Raw genomic sequence first — 17,392 nt, 5'->3', positions numbered from 1 at the left:
TGTGATTCTCCTGAGCCCGGAACTTCACGCAGAATTTTGTTCTGCAGTGCTTTAGTGTGGTCTGCCCTACGTGTAGGCTATGAGGCAATGCAATGCTTGTAGAGAATAATAAAGAAATAAATAAATGCATATACCAATTAAGTATAAGCAATTATAATAAAAAACCAATTAAAAGTTGGTCTGCTTTGTATTATCACTATACATCAGGAATTCTAAACAATATCTGTGATTAAATTACTCCTTAAAAAAATAATAAAATAAAATACTCCTTCTTGACACACCAAGAAGACTGAGACCACTGCCACCTCCCCAACTTGGGAAACTCAATGTTATGCCTTTTGAATTTAGAAAGTGATATCACAGAGGGATAGCCAGCTTTTTAAATAGGAATCCTCAAATTTATGATTTTTTTTTTTTAGTTAAAATCTCTTCTATGTCAGAGGATTATACCTGTATCTCAAGATGTTGCTGCCCAGCAGAATTAGATGCTAAGAAATGTCTGGTCAAAATGAGAGGAAACCTCTGGGATGTGAATGTTGATATGTGGGGCTTGGAAGAGCCACTGTCAAGAGCCCGAAGGGAATTCTGCGTAGGCAGGAAAGTGATTTCTTAGATGCGCCCTGTACCGTCAAGCTACAGAGTATTGCTGCAGTCTCCAATTCACAGTGCCATGGGGCTGACTAATAGCTAACCTTCTCACACTTTCTGGCTAAAGTCTTTTAGGGATATTCCCCTTCAGAACAGATCTCCATCACTATAATTTAATGGGAAAATGGGATTTTTTTAGGGGGCAGGGGGTCCACATTTGCTAGAACAGAACCATTTCATAAAGCAAGACATGGTCATGCATTGACACTCTCTTTCCATCTTCAGGCTGCCACAATCCTTTGCACTAAATACCTTCTTAATTGTTTTAAATAACACTGGCTCAATTCTGTGAGATGCCACAGATACTTCTGGCCCCCAAGTCTACATATAAACCAAGCAAAACAAGAAAAAAAGGGGATAAATTGGAAATCCTAAAAGGGGTCCTTTGGAGGAATTCATCATGAAAATGATTTGGCTGGCGGTGCATTGTTTTAAATGTTGAAGGCGAATGCCTTTGGAAAGTACCGTCTTTCACACCCTTCCTTACTTGCTTGACCCTGAAGGCATTTATGGATGCAGCCTTCTTAAAACTGCTGCTCATCAGAGGTTTCTGTTTTTTTCAGACAACAATTCATCCTCTGAGAGAAAACTTCCCCTTCCAGTGATAATTTTAGCCAATGAGGGGATCTTTCAGGGTTGTCTCTGTATGGTGTGTGTGTGTTTCTTTTTCCTTTATGAGCTCCTCTTGAGTTAATCTGTGGTCCACTCCACACATTTACCCAGCTCTCACGAGCAGCATGTCAAGGAGGCAGCCTGTCTGCCATCTGCCTTATCTCGGATTAAATCTCCTTATCAAGAAGGCGCAGATGGAAGCCATAGTGTTGCCTACGAAGCCACACACGCGGAAGCTAGGTACTGCAGCTTTAATCCAAAAGGAAAAACAAACAAAAAAATCAACAACCTTTTCCTACAAGTTTTGAACTTCAGTAATAGAGAAAATCAGGAAAACCTTCAGCTTTCCTTCCTCCCAAACTCCCAGGGACAGAGGCAGGGTCTGACCTTCAAATATATACTGGAACTTGTGCTGCTGGAGGCTGGCACTCATGGCCTCCTCAATGGCGCTGATGTCTTTGTTGAGCTTGACCACCAGAGGGTCATAATCCATACTTTCCACGTTAGCGACAATGGCATAGTTCCCCTCCTTTGCAAGAGGGATGAGATAGTGGAAACAGTGAACCCTGAAAGGGAGAGAGATGGGGAAAGCAGTTAGTAATAACTTTCTGAAGAAAATAACCATCTTCTTGTGACAGAGCACCCAAAAATTTAAGACAGCAGTGGCCCTGTAAATTTTTATGTATCCCTCCCCCTTTTCACCAGAAAGCCTTCTAAATTATTCTATAGAAAAACTGAGTGATCTCAAGCAAGTCAGCTTCTGTGATCCTTGCTTGTTTAATCCACACATCGGGGGGGGGGTGAGGAGTAGATGAGCTCTAAAATCCTTTCCACGACAAGATTGTTTGCATAGAGTGAAAAGCATTATCTCTTTCAAGCAGATACTGTTGTAGTGAAAATGAGAGGCAGAGGTCACAGATCTTTGAAACTTTGGTGTCTATTGCCATTTATTAGCTATGTGACTTCAGGCAAGTTACTTTCTCTCTCTAGGCCTCAGTTTCCTTATCTGTGAAATGGGGATGATAAAAACACATACCTCATAAGGTGCTCCGAGGAGCTACTACATAGAAAGAGTATAGAGCACAGGGGCTGGCAATATTATATTTATTATTGTTAATCTATTACTTAACCAAAACACTTACTGAACATGTATGAGTGTGTTAGAAATTGTGCTAGGCCCTGGGAATGTAAGACACAGTTTGTGCCATTAAAGACTCCACAGCCTATTGGGAATGACCGAGAAAAAAATGACCAAACGATGACAGTTTCTCACTCAGAAGCATGTGTACCCAGGGTGCCATGGAAGTTTGCAGAGGAAAGGTTCAGAACAGGAGGTGATGCCTGTCATAGAGGACATATCTGAGTGAGCTTGAGGAAGGAGTACATTCCTATGTTGAAATGCCCCAAGTCATTCTGATAATGTAAAATTCTTAGGTTCTTTTTGGTAGGTATCACCAACTGCCAAGGAACTCTGAGATGGGTAAGGATTGGCTACTCCATAACCTCTGTATTAAGCTGTAATGAAAGACGTTTCAGACCAAATAATTCTACCACTCATACAGGTATTTATTAAAAACAAACATACAAAACCCCTGCACCATCCATTGGCAGGCATAGTTGAAACAGGTTGTTCTGTAAGCTTAGTGATTGTTTTAGGTGCTCTGTCTGATCTTGACATGGAAGGTTGACTGGAAGTAGACATAATGACAATTCAGAGTCAGGATTCTGTTATGCTTAGAGTTGGCATCAGGTAATGAGAAATATTCCTAAACAAATGGCCACAGCCTTGGGCATCATCCCTAATGATGCAACTATAGGCTTAACCATAATTTTTCTTTTTTTAAGTCAGGTTTATTGACAGATAATTTACAAACAGTAAATTCACCCGTTTTAGTGTACAGTTTTATGAATTCTGACAAATGCAACCAGTTGTATAAGCATCACCATAATCAAATTATAGCACAATACCATCACCTCCAGAATTCCCTTGTGCCACCCTTGAAGTCAACCCCTTCTTATACCCCAAGGCTCTTGCAGCCACAGCTCTATTTTCAGTCCCCACAGTTTTGTCTCTTCCAGAATGCCATATAAATGCAATCATACAGCATGTAGCCTTTGGGGTTTGGCTTCTTTCAATCTGAGATTTATCCATGTTGCTGTTCATTCCTTGTTATTGCTGAGTGGTCTCCTGCATATGGATGTGCTACAATTTAACCATTCACCAGCTAACATCTGGGTTGTTTCTAGTTTGGGGTGATTATGAATAAAGCTGCTTCGTGTGTAGGTTTTTGTGTAAATATAAAACTTCCCTTTTCTTGGGTAAATATCTACAAGTGGGATTGCTGCGTCATATGGTAAGTATACGTTGAATTTTATAAGAAACTGCCAAACTGTTTTCCAAAGCAGCTGTGCTATTTTGCTTTCCTACTACCAATGTACAAGAGTTCCAGTTGCTCCACATCATCAAAAGCACTTACTGCTGTCAGTTTTTTTTTTTTAATTTAAGCTTTATGGAGGTATAATTGACATTAAATTATAAGATATTTAGGGTATGCCATGGTAATTTGATATATGTACACCCTGTGAAAGGATTCCCTTCATCTAGTTAATTAACACATCCATCACCTCACATATTTAGCCTTTTTTTCTTTAACATCTTTATTGGAGTATAATTGCTTTACAATGGTGTGTTAGTTTCTGCTTTATAACAATGAGAACATGAAGTACTACTCTCTCAGCAAATTTCAATTATACAATACAGTGTTATCAACTACAGTCATTCTGGTTTACATTAGATCCTCAGACCTTATTTATCTTAGAGCTGAAATTTGTACCCTTTTACCAGCCACTTCCTATTTCCCTCATCCTCCAGCCACCACTTTTCTACTCTGTTTCTGTGATTTTTTTAAAAAAAGATTCCACATATAAGTGATACCATGCAGTAGCTGTCTTTCTTTGTCCAGCTTATTTCTCTTAGGATAATGTCCTCAAGTGCTTATCAATTTAAAAAAAATTTTTTTAAGTCATTCTAATAGATGTATAGTGGTGTCTCATTGTGGTTTTAATTTGCATTTTCCTAGTGACTAATGATGCTGGACATATTTTCATGTGTTTATCTGCCATCCTACATCTTTTTTTTTTTTTAAGATTTTTTTTTTTTTTTGGTCCATTTTTAAAAGTCTTTATTGAACTTGTTACAATATTGCTTCTGTTTTATGCTTTGTATTTTTGGCCAAGGGGCATGTGGGATCCCAGCTCCCTGACCAGGGATCGAATCCACACTCCCCACATTGGAAGGCGAAGTCCCAGCCACCAGACTGCCAGGAAAGTCCCGCCATCCATATATGTTTGTGTTCACATCATTTGCCTAATTTTTTTATTGACTTGTTTTCTTATTATTAACTTTTGAGAGTTCTTTATATATGCTGGATACAAGTTGACATGCATTTTGTAAACATTTTCTCCCAATCTTTGGCTCGTCTTTTCATCTTAACAATGCCTTTCAAAGAATTGTTTTAAATTTTGATGAAGTTTAATTTATCAGTTTTTTCTTTTATGGATGGTAACTCTGGGGGTCAGCTTTAAGAAATCTTTGCCCAAGCAAAGTTACAAAGATTTCTTCCTATATTTGCTTCTAGGAGTGTTATAGTTTGAGGCTTTACATTTAGAGCTATGATCCATTTTAAGCTAAGTTTTGCACAGGATGTGCTATATTTTTATAACCTGCTCATGGAAGGGAATCCAGGTATCTTGACTACCAGTTCATTTTCATGATAGGTGATCACCTTAACAGCTGCTAATCAACTAATGATTAATTTTGCCAATAAAAACTCATTCTGACATTCATGTGCTAATTATTAAAGTATATGGTTTTGATCAGGATACCAGCAACGGCATCAGTTGCAGTCCCTCCAGAATGTGACATTTTTGATATAATGAAAGTTGATCAACCCTGGAGTGGGATTCATGCCTGGGGAAACTGATTGCTACTGTGGTTGAAATTTAAACTAAGTAACTCTTAGTTGAAAATAAAATCAAGCCATTAATGCTACAGTATTTTTACAGTAAATTATAGACATTACAACCTCAGACGATGGGCAGACCATATATCAATACAAAGGCATGAGGGTGTGAATGAGGACAGTTTTTTTTTTTCTTTTTCTTTTTTTTTTTTTGGAGGACAGTTTTAAGGAATGACCAGAAGTTCCTTTTAGTACATACAGATCACATGACAGAGGCATGAGGTGAGCTTGGGGAGATGGGCAGGGGCCAGGTCATCATAAGCTCTGAGGTCATCTAAGGACTCTGGACTTTATGTGAGAAGTCACAGGGAGTCTTAAGAGGATTTTAAGAGGTGAAATTATATAATCAGATATAAGCTTTGGCAAGATGACTCTGCACAGTATAAAGGGTGAATTAATGGTGGAGAATGGTAGAAATTAGAAGTAAAGACTACTTAGGAAATTACTATGAATTGGAGGTGAGTGCTTATGAGATCCTGAAGTGAGTGGCAGAGAGGAGAGACAAAAACTGTTCTAAGATATTATCTTCCTCTCCCAAAATGATCAGAGATGAAAAGAAATTAAAAGTCATTGGCAAATGTCAAATTCAGAAAAAGTTTTTCTTTCTTTTTCTTTTGAATTCTGGCATGTTGTTGCTGACCTTAATACAACTTTGGCATTAAGGTTTTCTGCAAATATTGCTGATTACACAGCGGGATGGTTGATTTTCAGAAAGTGCACACTTAGGATACCAACAGCAGCAGGCAGTTACTGTTCAACCCACTTAGAACCCTCCTGATGGCGAGAGAAATCAGCTGATAAAGGTGACATTCTTAGCATTTTAGACTCAAATTGCAACTTAATTTTCTTCTTCTAAAGTTCAAATAGAAAAAAAAAAGACCTCAACAATTTTTAATGGTCTCACCATGTCTTTCATCTCTTGGGGGTGTAACATGCCTTATGCTTCAAACTGTAAAAAAGCACTGCTTAGTGGTTAAATGTGACCTACAGTGACACAGGTAAAATGTCACATGCTCTTTGGATGGGTCCTTCAACACAGAACCTACTGGATTTGAGAACTATTTTCGGTTTTTTTTTTTTTTTTTTTTTTTAGTGAAACAAGTAAAGTGTTTATTAGGAGGAAAAAGAGTACGTGTGGATAGACACACAGGCAGGGAGAACCCTTTTTGGTTTTAACTTTAACAATGTTAAAGAAAAAGATGGGCTATGGATATAAAATATTTGAGGGAATAAGACAAATTTTTGGCATTTGAAGTTGTTCTGGACTTGCTAGCTTTCCCCATTAATTTTTTCCCATTAAGTTTTTTTGTCTATTCTATCTGTGCTCTCTTATTATAGTGGCTTCTTGGGTAAAAGTGCCAGAGACAGTGCCTAACTAGCCACTTCTTCATTGTACCAGCTCCTGGACCACAGGGCCTAAGTTCTAATTCTCCTTTACAGTGGGATGGGAACAACACAAACCTTAGCTGATGATGATGACAAGGATGATGCTGGCCATGCAGTCTTTGTACCTCTTAAATACATGTCATGGACTGCCAAGTGAAAACGATCTCCAAACCAATTCATTTTCTTTAATGAGCAACAGGTTTTGTTTGGGGAACCCACACTTACTTTATCTGGGTTTGATTTCAAACCAGCTAATTCTTGAGAGTCACTGAGCGCTTGTTATGCAGCAGGACTGTTCCAGGTCCTGGAGCCAGAGCAGTGAAGGAGGCACACCTGATTCCTGCCTTCTATGTGCTAATGGTTTCTTCCACAGTCACCCACTGTGGGTGCCCAGAGCACTTAGCCATCTCCTCTATTCTAGCTTTGGACAACTACAGTAATGATTTATTTGAGATTTTCCTTATTCATTTTCTATCATCAACTGTAGAAACAAACAAAAGCTTGTTACTGTGACAAGGAATGAATAAAATGTGTCAACATTCACTATCTGAGCCGTATATGGAGTGTTCTGTCTAGTTTTTTGTACCATACTTGAACAGGAACAAAGACAATCAATCCGGAGCACATTCATAGGAAAGCAACCTGAATGTTGAAACCATGTTAAATGAAGACATAAGGAAATTTAATTTGGAAAAAATAAACATGTTTAGTGTTTTCATTTAAAGTCAGGGAAAGATAATTCTGCATCCAGGACTCTAAAACTCAGTCTTTTTTTGTTATTTATTCTTAAAATGATCTTTTTCTGTTTTTAAACTAATGATGAAGGAGATATAGCAATAGGTGTTACAGCATTGAATGGTTTCTTGTAAAGTTAATAAACAATGACTAAAATATGTTTGGCATTATTGAGAACAGTACTGCCAATATGTACAAAAATAAAAAGGGCAGGATAGAGGTCAAGGATTGAAAAGATCTTACTCAAAGACCTTTGAGTAAGGCAAAGATGCCTTGAAAGTATGCCACTTGGAATTAACTACACTACAAGCTGATAATTCCAAATGAAGAACACACCGTGAACCCACACAACCAATGGCATAAATTCCAGGAGCTGTGATAGTAATTAATTTGATGTTCCCTTGTTTTTCTATGCAACCCAGGTAACAGAGGCATCAGAGTGTTACTGGGTGTTTTTTTTCCCCCCGTCGATTGTGTTTATCTTATTCACAGAAAATACCCAATTTATTTCACTGTCAGCTTGTAAATAAATAGAAAACAAATCTAAAGCTTATCATAAAACAAATCAGAAATCATAGAGGAAAAGTCTTTATTTCTCAACAACTGAATGTAAGAAATAAGATCAGAAATAATGCTGAGTAAAATAGACTCCAAATCTACAATGCTACTTCAGTTGCCCTACTCAAAGGTCTTCACAAGCAATAAAGAAGTAACTCACTGGACAAGATAATGAAGAATGAAAAAAGCAAGCAGCATACAAAAGAAGTGACATCAACAATACATTAGCAATTAAGCTTTGCCTGAGCACACCTGCAAGATCGCCAAGTTCTAACAGGAGTCCAAACATACGAACCAAAATCCTATTTACATTTTTAAAACCTAAATCTACTAAAGACTCGAAACAAAAAGGCAATACTCTATCAACTTTAATAATGTCTCACAGTAATACAAAAGAAAACGTATTACTATACACTTTCGGATCCTGAGGTTTTTGATCCTGATGTTTCAAAACTATATATCCAACTGTCTATTTGACATTGGCACCCAGATGTCTAATAAGCATCTCAAACCAAACATCACCAAAACGGAATTCTTGATTTCTACCCCTCCCCCAACCTTTCTCAGTCCCTCTGTCTTTCTCACCTCACTCAATGGTCTTGGCATCCACATAGTTTTGCTCTGTGGTCTCCCTGGAGTCCTGGCCCCAAAGCTGTGGTTTTCCTGGAGTCCTTTCTTTCTCTCACTGCCACCAGTCCTGCATCCAATCCAATCTATCAATAAATCAGCTCTACCTTGAGAACATGTCCCAAATCCAACACTTCTCACACCTTCACCTCTGTCATTCTGGTGCTCATATCTGGTCTTAACTGATCCCCCTCTGCTTCCATTCATATTTCTCCCTGCAATTTTTTTTCCATACAACAGCCAGAGTGATCTTTTAAAAATGTGAATGAGTGAATGAATGAATGAATACCTCCCCCTTGCTTAAAACCTTCTAATAGCTTCTTGATGCACTTCGAATAAAATATGAACTCATGCTGTACAGCAGAGAATGGCACAACACTGTAAATCAACTACACTTCAATAAAAAAAATAAAATCTGAACTCTTCACGTGGTCTGTAAGACCCTATAATGAGTCGGGCTCCATGACCCCACGTGATCAGGCTCCAGCCGGCCTCTTTACCTTTTCTTCCACTCCTCCCCACCTCCTTATTCACCGGGCTACAATCATACTGGATTCCTCTCTGTTCCTCAAAGCTGCCAGTTTGGTTTTGTCTCAGGACCTCGTGAGTGCCCCTCCCTGCCTGAAACTCTTTTCCACTAGGTCTTTGTACAGATGGCTCTTTCTTGGTACCTTGTCACAATTTCCCTGACCATTTTATCTATGAAACAAAATACCAGATCCCCCTTTCTCGTCAACCCTAGCCATTCTCTGCACTGTCCAGTATAACAATAGCTACACATGGCCACTGAACACTTGAAATGTGACTAATCCAAATTTTGACGGGCCGTAGCGTAAAAGATGCAGTAGATTTCAAAGGCTTAGGACAAAAAAATGTAAAATAGATCAATAATTTTTATTTTAATTCCACGTTGAAATGATAATATTTTGGATATACCGGGTTGGATAAAATATATTATGATTTACGTGTTTCTATATTTTCAAATGGAACTATTAGAATATTTAAATTATTTATGTGGTTCACATGTGTAGTTCACTTTATATTTCTATTTGATAGCGTGGTTTAATTCCATTCTGCTATTTTATTTTTTTAGTTACACTAAGCTGAAATTTCCCTTTTTATTTACTCACTGGCTGTTCACCCCAGTGAGAATGTAGCTCTATGACAGTAGGGACCTTGAGTGTTTTTGTCATTGTTGTATCCCAATTCTTAGACCACTGTCTGGAACAAAGACGGCACTCAATAAATATTTATTGAACGAATAAATAAATGATTGGAGACTTTCTAGTCTTTTCTTCCTACCATTTCCAGAGGTATGATAATAGAGTCTACCAAAGCTAATTAGAATATTCTACACTTCAGGGGAAGAAGCAAGAGTCCAAGAATATCATATCTTGGAAACTTCTTGAATTATGATTGAACTTAATGTCTTCAATTGGGTCTCAGTTTCTTTTTTTTTTTTCAATATTTATTTCTTTATTTGGTTGCACAGGGTCTTAGTTGCGGCAGGTGGGCTCCTTAGTTGCAGCTCCAGGGCTCCTTAGTTGCGGCTTGCCAGCTTCTTAGTTGTGACGTGTGAACTCTTAGTAGTGGCATGCATGTGGGATCTAGTTCCCTGACCAGGGATCAAACTTGGGCCCCCTGCATTGGGAGCGTGGAGTCTTATTTTCTGCGCCACCGGAGAAGTCCCGGTTTTAGGTTCTTAAAGAAAGGGATCATGGTTCTTGCATCTGTATACTCCCTTCTTAGTATGGACTAGCATAGTACCTTACTAAAAATATCAATGGCAATAAAGTCATCATAGTCAAAAAGCTACCATATTTTGAGCACTTACTCTGTGGTAGGCATTGTACTTATTAATTATCATTTCATTTATAAAATCTCTAAGTTAGAAATTACTGTTTCTATTTTTAAGAGGAGGAAACTGAGTTAGTAAAGTTAATTAACTGACTTAAGATGGCCTAGCCAACTGGTATAGACATTCCAGTCTAGATCATTCTGATGTCATAGGCCATGCAAACTCCAAACCACCATATTCACAATACAGCATGTGCTTAAAAACTTTAACAGTGACTAACACTAAAAATCACTTTCAGTGTAAAAACAGGACATCTATAATACGAACCAAAAATGATAGTGATACTCTCCAGACATAAGCGAGTGATTTATGACCCACAGTGCAATTAAATCACAGTCTTGTGCTTGGCTGTGTCATACCTGACTTCCAGGTGTAGGACCAGCAAGCAGCGGTCAGCCATATCCTGGAAAGATTTTGCAAGTTCGCTCAGAGTCTGCATGATCTGCTCTGACACTGGTGGGAGATCCACGTTCACGTGGTTATCTTGAGCAGGAGACAGATCTGAAAGAAGGGGTGAGGGCAAAACACCAATCATTTCATTAGATGCCTACAGATATTTTTTGAAATGACATATGATTTTGTTGTTCATCGTGTTGTTTTTATCAATTTGGCTAATGCTAGTGCTGGCAGCGTCAGACATCTGAGACATGACAGACTATTTCGGTACTTGATTAAACATAAAAGCCCAGCTGATTGTCTTGCATCAATTCACAGAATGATAGAAACAGGAACTCAGAGTTGGAAGTGAACTTAGTAATCTAGCCCAACCATGTGGTCTATGCTTGTGTTATCTGTACATCTTCAAGTGGCTGTTCAGCTTCTGGTTGCACACCCACACAAATGTTTGTGAAAGGAAAATCAATTCCTCTTGCGGCAGCCTATTCCATCTAAGAAAGATATGACCATCTTACATCAAGTCATGTCTGTTGTCATTGATTTCTAATCATTGGCCCTGGTTCTGCCAACTTAACAATCACTCTTACTTGTGTCAGTACTTCAAGTACTAAAGATATCTTTTTTGGCCTTCCCTGAAAAAGGACATTTCCCTTTTTGGGCTAAATGTCCCCAGACTTTCAACAATTATCCAAATAATCCAACTGAGTCATTTTATAATTCTCATAATTCACCAAAAACAATTCCAATTGTTCTATATTTCCCTTGAAATGTGGGACTTAGGACCAAACATAACAAATGTTTGGAGTGGTCAGAGTGGTCTGACCTGTCAGAGTGGTCTGACCTGTCTAGAAAGAGTGATCAATTCCCTTGTTCTAGAAGCCATGCTCCTTGCGTGTAAGCCTAAAATCTCCTGGGGTGGGGTGGGGCGAGGGAACAGGAAGTGCTGCATTCTCCTTAACTCAAACAGAGCTTACTTACAATCGGCTAAAAGCCCTAAAAAGGTCTTCTTGGAAAATTTGATAAACCTACCTTCTCTATCTCTTGCAAGTAATTGATAAAATATTTAATAGCATTTGGCCATTTTCTACAGGAAAATACTAAAGAGCAAAAATGTGAACTACATTTCCTTATGTCTAGACTTCTGTTGTGTATCCAGTTCCCCATAATTTCTCAAAGATCACCAACAATAATTTGGCAATTTCATTCAAAAGTTCTTCGAGTTCTCTAGAGCCTCAAAAGCTGGCCTTGAGTCCCGTCTCCACTATTTACTTATTATTGTGACCAAGAGCTAATGACAAATTCTTTCTGCCTCAGTTTCTTCTGTAAAACGGAGATAATATACCTTCAGAATGTTGTTGGGAACACTGAATGAGTTACAGCTGTTGGGAGTATTGAATGGGTTAATGTAGATAAAATACTTCAGACCATAGCACATAAAACTCACTGAATATTAATATAAATAATAAACACAAGTAATAATTATTCTTTAGCATGTGATTTGTCCAGGTTAAGAGTGCTAACCTTAATTACAGCAACAAGGTACTTAAAAGATAATTCCATCCACCTTGAGGTTCAATTTCCATGTATTAGTATCTTTTGCTTTTCCATGTGAAAATTCTTCTTCTCAGAGGATGCAGTGTCATTTGGAAGAAGGGCTCCCTGGACTTAGGGGACATGGGATTTGGCGAGGCACTACTGGCTAACTTGGGAGGTATCCACCTTACAGAGCAGGGAGTCAATATATGTAGTGGAAGGCATATCTGCAGTTGTGGGCTTTCAGAGCTGCATCTATTCCTAGACTCAGCCAAGCACAGAGACGAGCCTGGAGAGACCGTCAAGAATTAAAAGGCTAAGTTCTCCTCAGTGGAAACAGACCTCAGTAAATTAAAATATCATGGCGAACACACACAAAAAAGAATTTTGTTCAAGGGAACTGACGTGTAAGGAGGAAGGAAATATAGCGATGGAGATTTAAACTTACTACCAGCCTTGGCATCGTCTGAGATGTTCACTAACTCGGTCTGCAGGACTGGATGTAGACACTGCTTTCCCTCTAATGCTATCATTATTCAAGTTGTTTGACTGCAAGGTGAGATCACTGCCTTCATAATGTTTTCTTTTGGCAGACTGGATGAAAGCAACTATAAGTAACACTATTCTAATATTTCAAGGCATTTTAGCACTTTTGATTCCTCTGTTGTGTGACACTACCTGTGCCATGAAGAGCAACGTATATATCAATAAAAAAAGGGAGAGGGGCTTCACTGGTGGCGCAGTGGTTAAGAATCTGCCTGCCAATGCAGGGGACACGGGTTCAAGCCCTGGTCTGGGAAGATCCCACATGCCACAGAGCAACTAAGCCTGTGAGCCACAACTACTGAGCCTGTGCTCTAGAGCCTGCGAGCCACAACTACTGAGCCCGCGTGCTACAACTACTGAAGCCTGTGCGCCTAGAGCCCCTGCTCTGTAACAAGAGAAGCCACCGCAATGAGAGGCCCACGCACCGCAACGAAGAGTAGCCCCCGCTCTCCGCAACTAGAGAAAGCCTGCGCACAGCAACGAAGACCCAGTGCAGCCAAAAATAAATAAATAAAATAAATAAAGTTTAATAAATAAATAAATAAATAAAAGGGAAGAAATCAGACCCTAAGGAAATTGGGCTCATGGTCCAAGGTCTAAGGCTATACTAATCTCCCAACCTACCAAAGGCATTTTGGACAAATTTCACCAAGTTAAAAAACATTCCCTTTCTTCTTATAGAAATACGTAATTTCATCATGTGTAGCAGCTGACTGGCCAAACTCTGCAAATTAAAAAAAAAAAGAAAAAAAAAAAAGAATCCAAGTAGAGTAAGTTAACAGCCAGGAAAGCAGTCTACATAAAACTTGCAAGGTAGAGGTGAGGTAGAAGTAGTTTAGGATAGCAGCATGCTGTACATTTAGCTAGACTGTAATCTACAGCAAAAATAACATTTTAGTAAGGCACATGAAAACTGATGCCCAGGGCTCCACTGAAAAGCTGGTCTGAGAATTCCTCAGGGTTCACTGAAATTTATGAAGTTTTCTTAACAAGAAGGAATATACTGAGAAAAGAAGTGCTGAGCACGGCAAAGCCAACACAAAACAATTACCTAGCTCTCAAATGTCAAATGGAAATCTACAAAAAAGCAATGCTGAGAGAATCTGCTTGGGAGATTACAGTCAAGATAGGAGGTTACTGGACACCCACACACATACACACACACTCTTTCAGAGGTTCGTGGTTGTATATTTATCTCAGGGATTGCTCTTCACATTGGCGGAGCCCACATATATTAGGCTTTAACAATATTAGTACTTCATTATTTTATTAAGATATGCACTTTGAGCTGATTTTCTAATACTGGGGATGGGGCACATCAGATCATTCAAAGTGTCCTTGTTCCTCTTACAACCATTGCATAAAAGCATGCATCTTTGAGACGCCTAACTATTTGTGGCAATGAGACTGTGGCTTTCTGTGCTAAATTGGTTGGTTTATATGAGGATGCTGAACCTTGGTCTCCGGGGCAGACACTACTTGTTAGGTGAACCGACAGATATTGCCAATTCTCTCTTGTTCACTCCACGGTAGACTATGAGAAGCTACATGTCTGCATTCCCAGCCTTGCTTGTGGCTGGAGGTGGCCATATGCCACTGTCTGGCCAATGACCCTCTAGGTAGATTCTTCTGTGGCAACCTGATCTAATCCTGGGCTAATTCTGCGACTCATCTTTTGACAGAAAAACAAAGTACAGACTGTTGCCACTAACATTTTCTGGATTTTAATCCCCAAAAAGTCTTCACTACCACCTGTCAATCCTTCACTAGTACTTGGTCAGTTCCTTTCTCTTTCTCAGCAACTTTCCCCACTCCATGCTGTGCTCCCCAGGCACTCTGTCCTTCCTACTCTTTTAACTCCTCTCTTGAGCACTTCAGATTATTTTTTTTTTTTATTTTAATATTTTATTTATTTATTTATTTTTGGCTGCATTGGGTCTTTGTTGCTGTGCGCGGGCTTTCTCTAGTTGCGGCGAGCGGGGGCTACTCTTGGTTGCAGTGTGCGGGCTTCTCATTGCGGTGGCTTCTCTTGTTGTGGAGCACGGGCTCTAGGCACGCGGGCTTCAGTAGTTGTGGCACGTGGGCTCAGTAGTTGTGGCTTGCGGGCTCTAGAGCGTGCGCTTCAGTAGTCGTGGCACACGAGCTTAGTTGTTCCATGGCATGTGGGATCTTCCCAGACCAGGGCTTGAATCCGTGTCCAGTGCATCAGCAGGCAGATTCTTAACCACTGCGCCACCAAGGAAGTCCCTCAGATTCTTATTAAGACTTCAAAAGGACTGTCAGCATTTGCTTTCTCCATAGTCTTGCCTTCCATTAATTCTTCCATGTGCCATAATCTGATTTCTGCTTTCACCTGTTTATTAAATAATTATTCTGATAATAGTCACCAATGGTATCCTAATTGCCAAATGCACTGGGCACTTTTCAATCCTACCCTCAGAAAGGATCTCTGCTACATTCCACAGGACTGCCCATTTCCTTCTTGAAATTCTGTTTTCTTTTGGCTTGTATGGCACCAAAATTCTCTGGGTGTCCTTTCATCTCTCTGCCATTGATTTAATAATTTCCTTCACTGGATCGTCTTCCTTTAGCGCACCCATAAATGCTGGGGTTCCCAGGGATTTTTTCTCTATTGGTCTCCCTTGCTTGTCATTCTATATGCTCTCTCTGAGTGAGCTCATCAATTTTCAATTTCAGCTCAAAATTTTTCATCAATTTTGCTATTATCTTGGAACTGTTGACTCCTAAACTACATTCGATCAACTGTTTGCAAGCTTTTTTTTTTTAAACATCTTTATTGAAGTATAATTGCTTTACAATGGTGTGTTAGTTTCTGCTTTATAACAAAGTGAATCAGTTATACATATACATATGTTCCCATATCTCTTCCCTCTTGCATCTCCCTCCCTCCCACCCTCCCCATCCCACCCCTCTAGGTGGTCACAAAGCACCGAGCTGATCTCCCTGTGCTATGCGGCTGCTTCCCACTAGCTATCTATTTTACATTTGGTAGTGTATATATGTCCATGACACTCTCTCACCCTGTCACATCTCACCCCTCCCCCTCCCCATATCCTCAAGTCCATTCTCTAGTAGGTCTGTGTCTTTATTCCCATCTTGCCACTAGGTTCTTCATGGCCTTTTTTTTTTTTTTCCCCTTAGATTCCATATATATGTGTTAGCATACTGTATTTGTTTTTCTCTTTCTGACTTACTTCACTCTGTATGACAGACTCTAACTCCATCCACCTCATTACAAATACCTCCATTTCATTTCTTTTTATGGCTGAGTAATATTCCATTGTATATATGTGCCACATCTTCTTTATCCATTCATCCGATGATGGACACTTAGGTTGCTTCCATGCCCTGGCTATTGTAAATAGAGCTGCAATGAACATTTTGGTACATGACTCTTTCTAAATTATGGTTTTCTCAGGGTATATGCCCAGTAGTGGGATTGCTGGGTCATATGGTAGTTCAAGTATGGCAAGCTATCTTTACTGTACATCCCACAGGCCTCTCAAATGCAATGTGTTCAAAACTAAAGTCTATCTTTAGCATCTGCTCTTTATCCTGAATTCTCTTTCTACTGGTGGTATATAAATCTAGGAGATCTCAGCTGCAAATATTGAGAGTAATCTCCTCTCTCTCCTCTCTCACTCCCCTCAGCAAGGAATAATTTCTGCCAACTTTATTTCCTAAATGTTTTCTTAATATATTTTGTCTTTTCTATATCTGCTCACTTTCTTGGTGGAGCCCTCATCTCTTCCATGGACTACTGCAATAGTCTCCTAACTGATGTCTTTGCCTCAATGCCTGGCCCCTACCTTACTTCAATCTTCCATATTTAGCTAATTAAATATCAGTTAAACAGTTATTTATCTAAGACACAAAAGTTGACTATGTCAATTACTTGTAAAAACAGTGTCAATGTTTCCCATTGCTTATATCATGAAGCTCCTTAGCAAAGCTTTCCATGATTTTTGGTTTCTGCCCAACACTTCAGTTTTTCACCATCTTTCATCACTTTCTCCTTCCTCTCCAACTTCTCTCTTCTGCAACTCTGGGCCCTTTGACCTGCCACCCTTTTAAAGCAAATTCCCTAAACATATTATGGTGTTTTAGGATTCTATACCTTTGATGGCTCTTATTCCTCTTTCTGAACTATTCATGCTTTCTGGCTCAGAAAGTCTTTCCCGATTCTCCAGGCAGGGTCACTTGTTCCTCTGGTTGTGTTTTTCACACAGTTCTATTAGTTATCATATTCCATTGGTATTATCTGTTTATCAGTATGTATCCCTACCAGATCATTAACTCCTTCAAGTAAGGGATTTTATACACACACACACAAAAAAAACCACAAACACACACACACACACATACACACACGCACCCACATTTTCAGGGCCAGCAGAATAACAGGAGGCATTACAGGAGCTTGATCAAGGCCTTTTTAAACAGAACAAAT

General features: G+C 39.2%; 1 protein-coding gene across 2 annotated transcripts in view; it reads right to left on the bottom strand.

The window, feature by feature from the left end:
- Nucleotides 1-17,392, bottom strand: part of EXOC4 (exocyst complex component 4) — an 843,793-nt gene that overhangs the window by 58,136 nt on the left and 768,265 nt on the right. For both annotated transcript variants that reach the window (XM_061198739.1, XM_061198740.1), the window contains 2 exons: nt 10,806-10,947; nt 1,648-1,826 (listed from right to left, as the gene is read on the bottom strand). In XM_061198739.1, the coding sequence (XP_061054722.1) occupies nt 1,648-1,826; nt 10,806-10,947 (321 nt within the window). The remainder of the gene's footprint in view (nt 1-1,647; nt 1,827-10,805; nt 10,948-17,392) is intronic.

Source organism: Eubalaena glacialis, chromosome 8 (genome assembly GCF_028564815.1).
Source record: "Eubalaena glacialis isolate mEubGla1 chromosome 8, mEubGla1.1.hap2.+ XY, whole genome shotgun sequence".
NCBI lineage: Eukaryota > Metazoa > Chordata > Mammalia > Artiodactyla > Balaenidae > Eubalaena > Eubalaena glacialis.
Note: the sequence above shows the minus strand (reverse complement) of the source record. Positions and strands in the feature narration are given on the sequence as shown.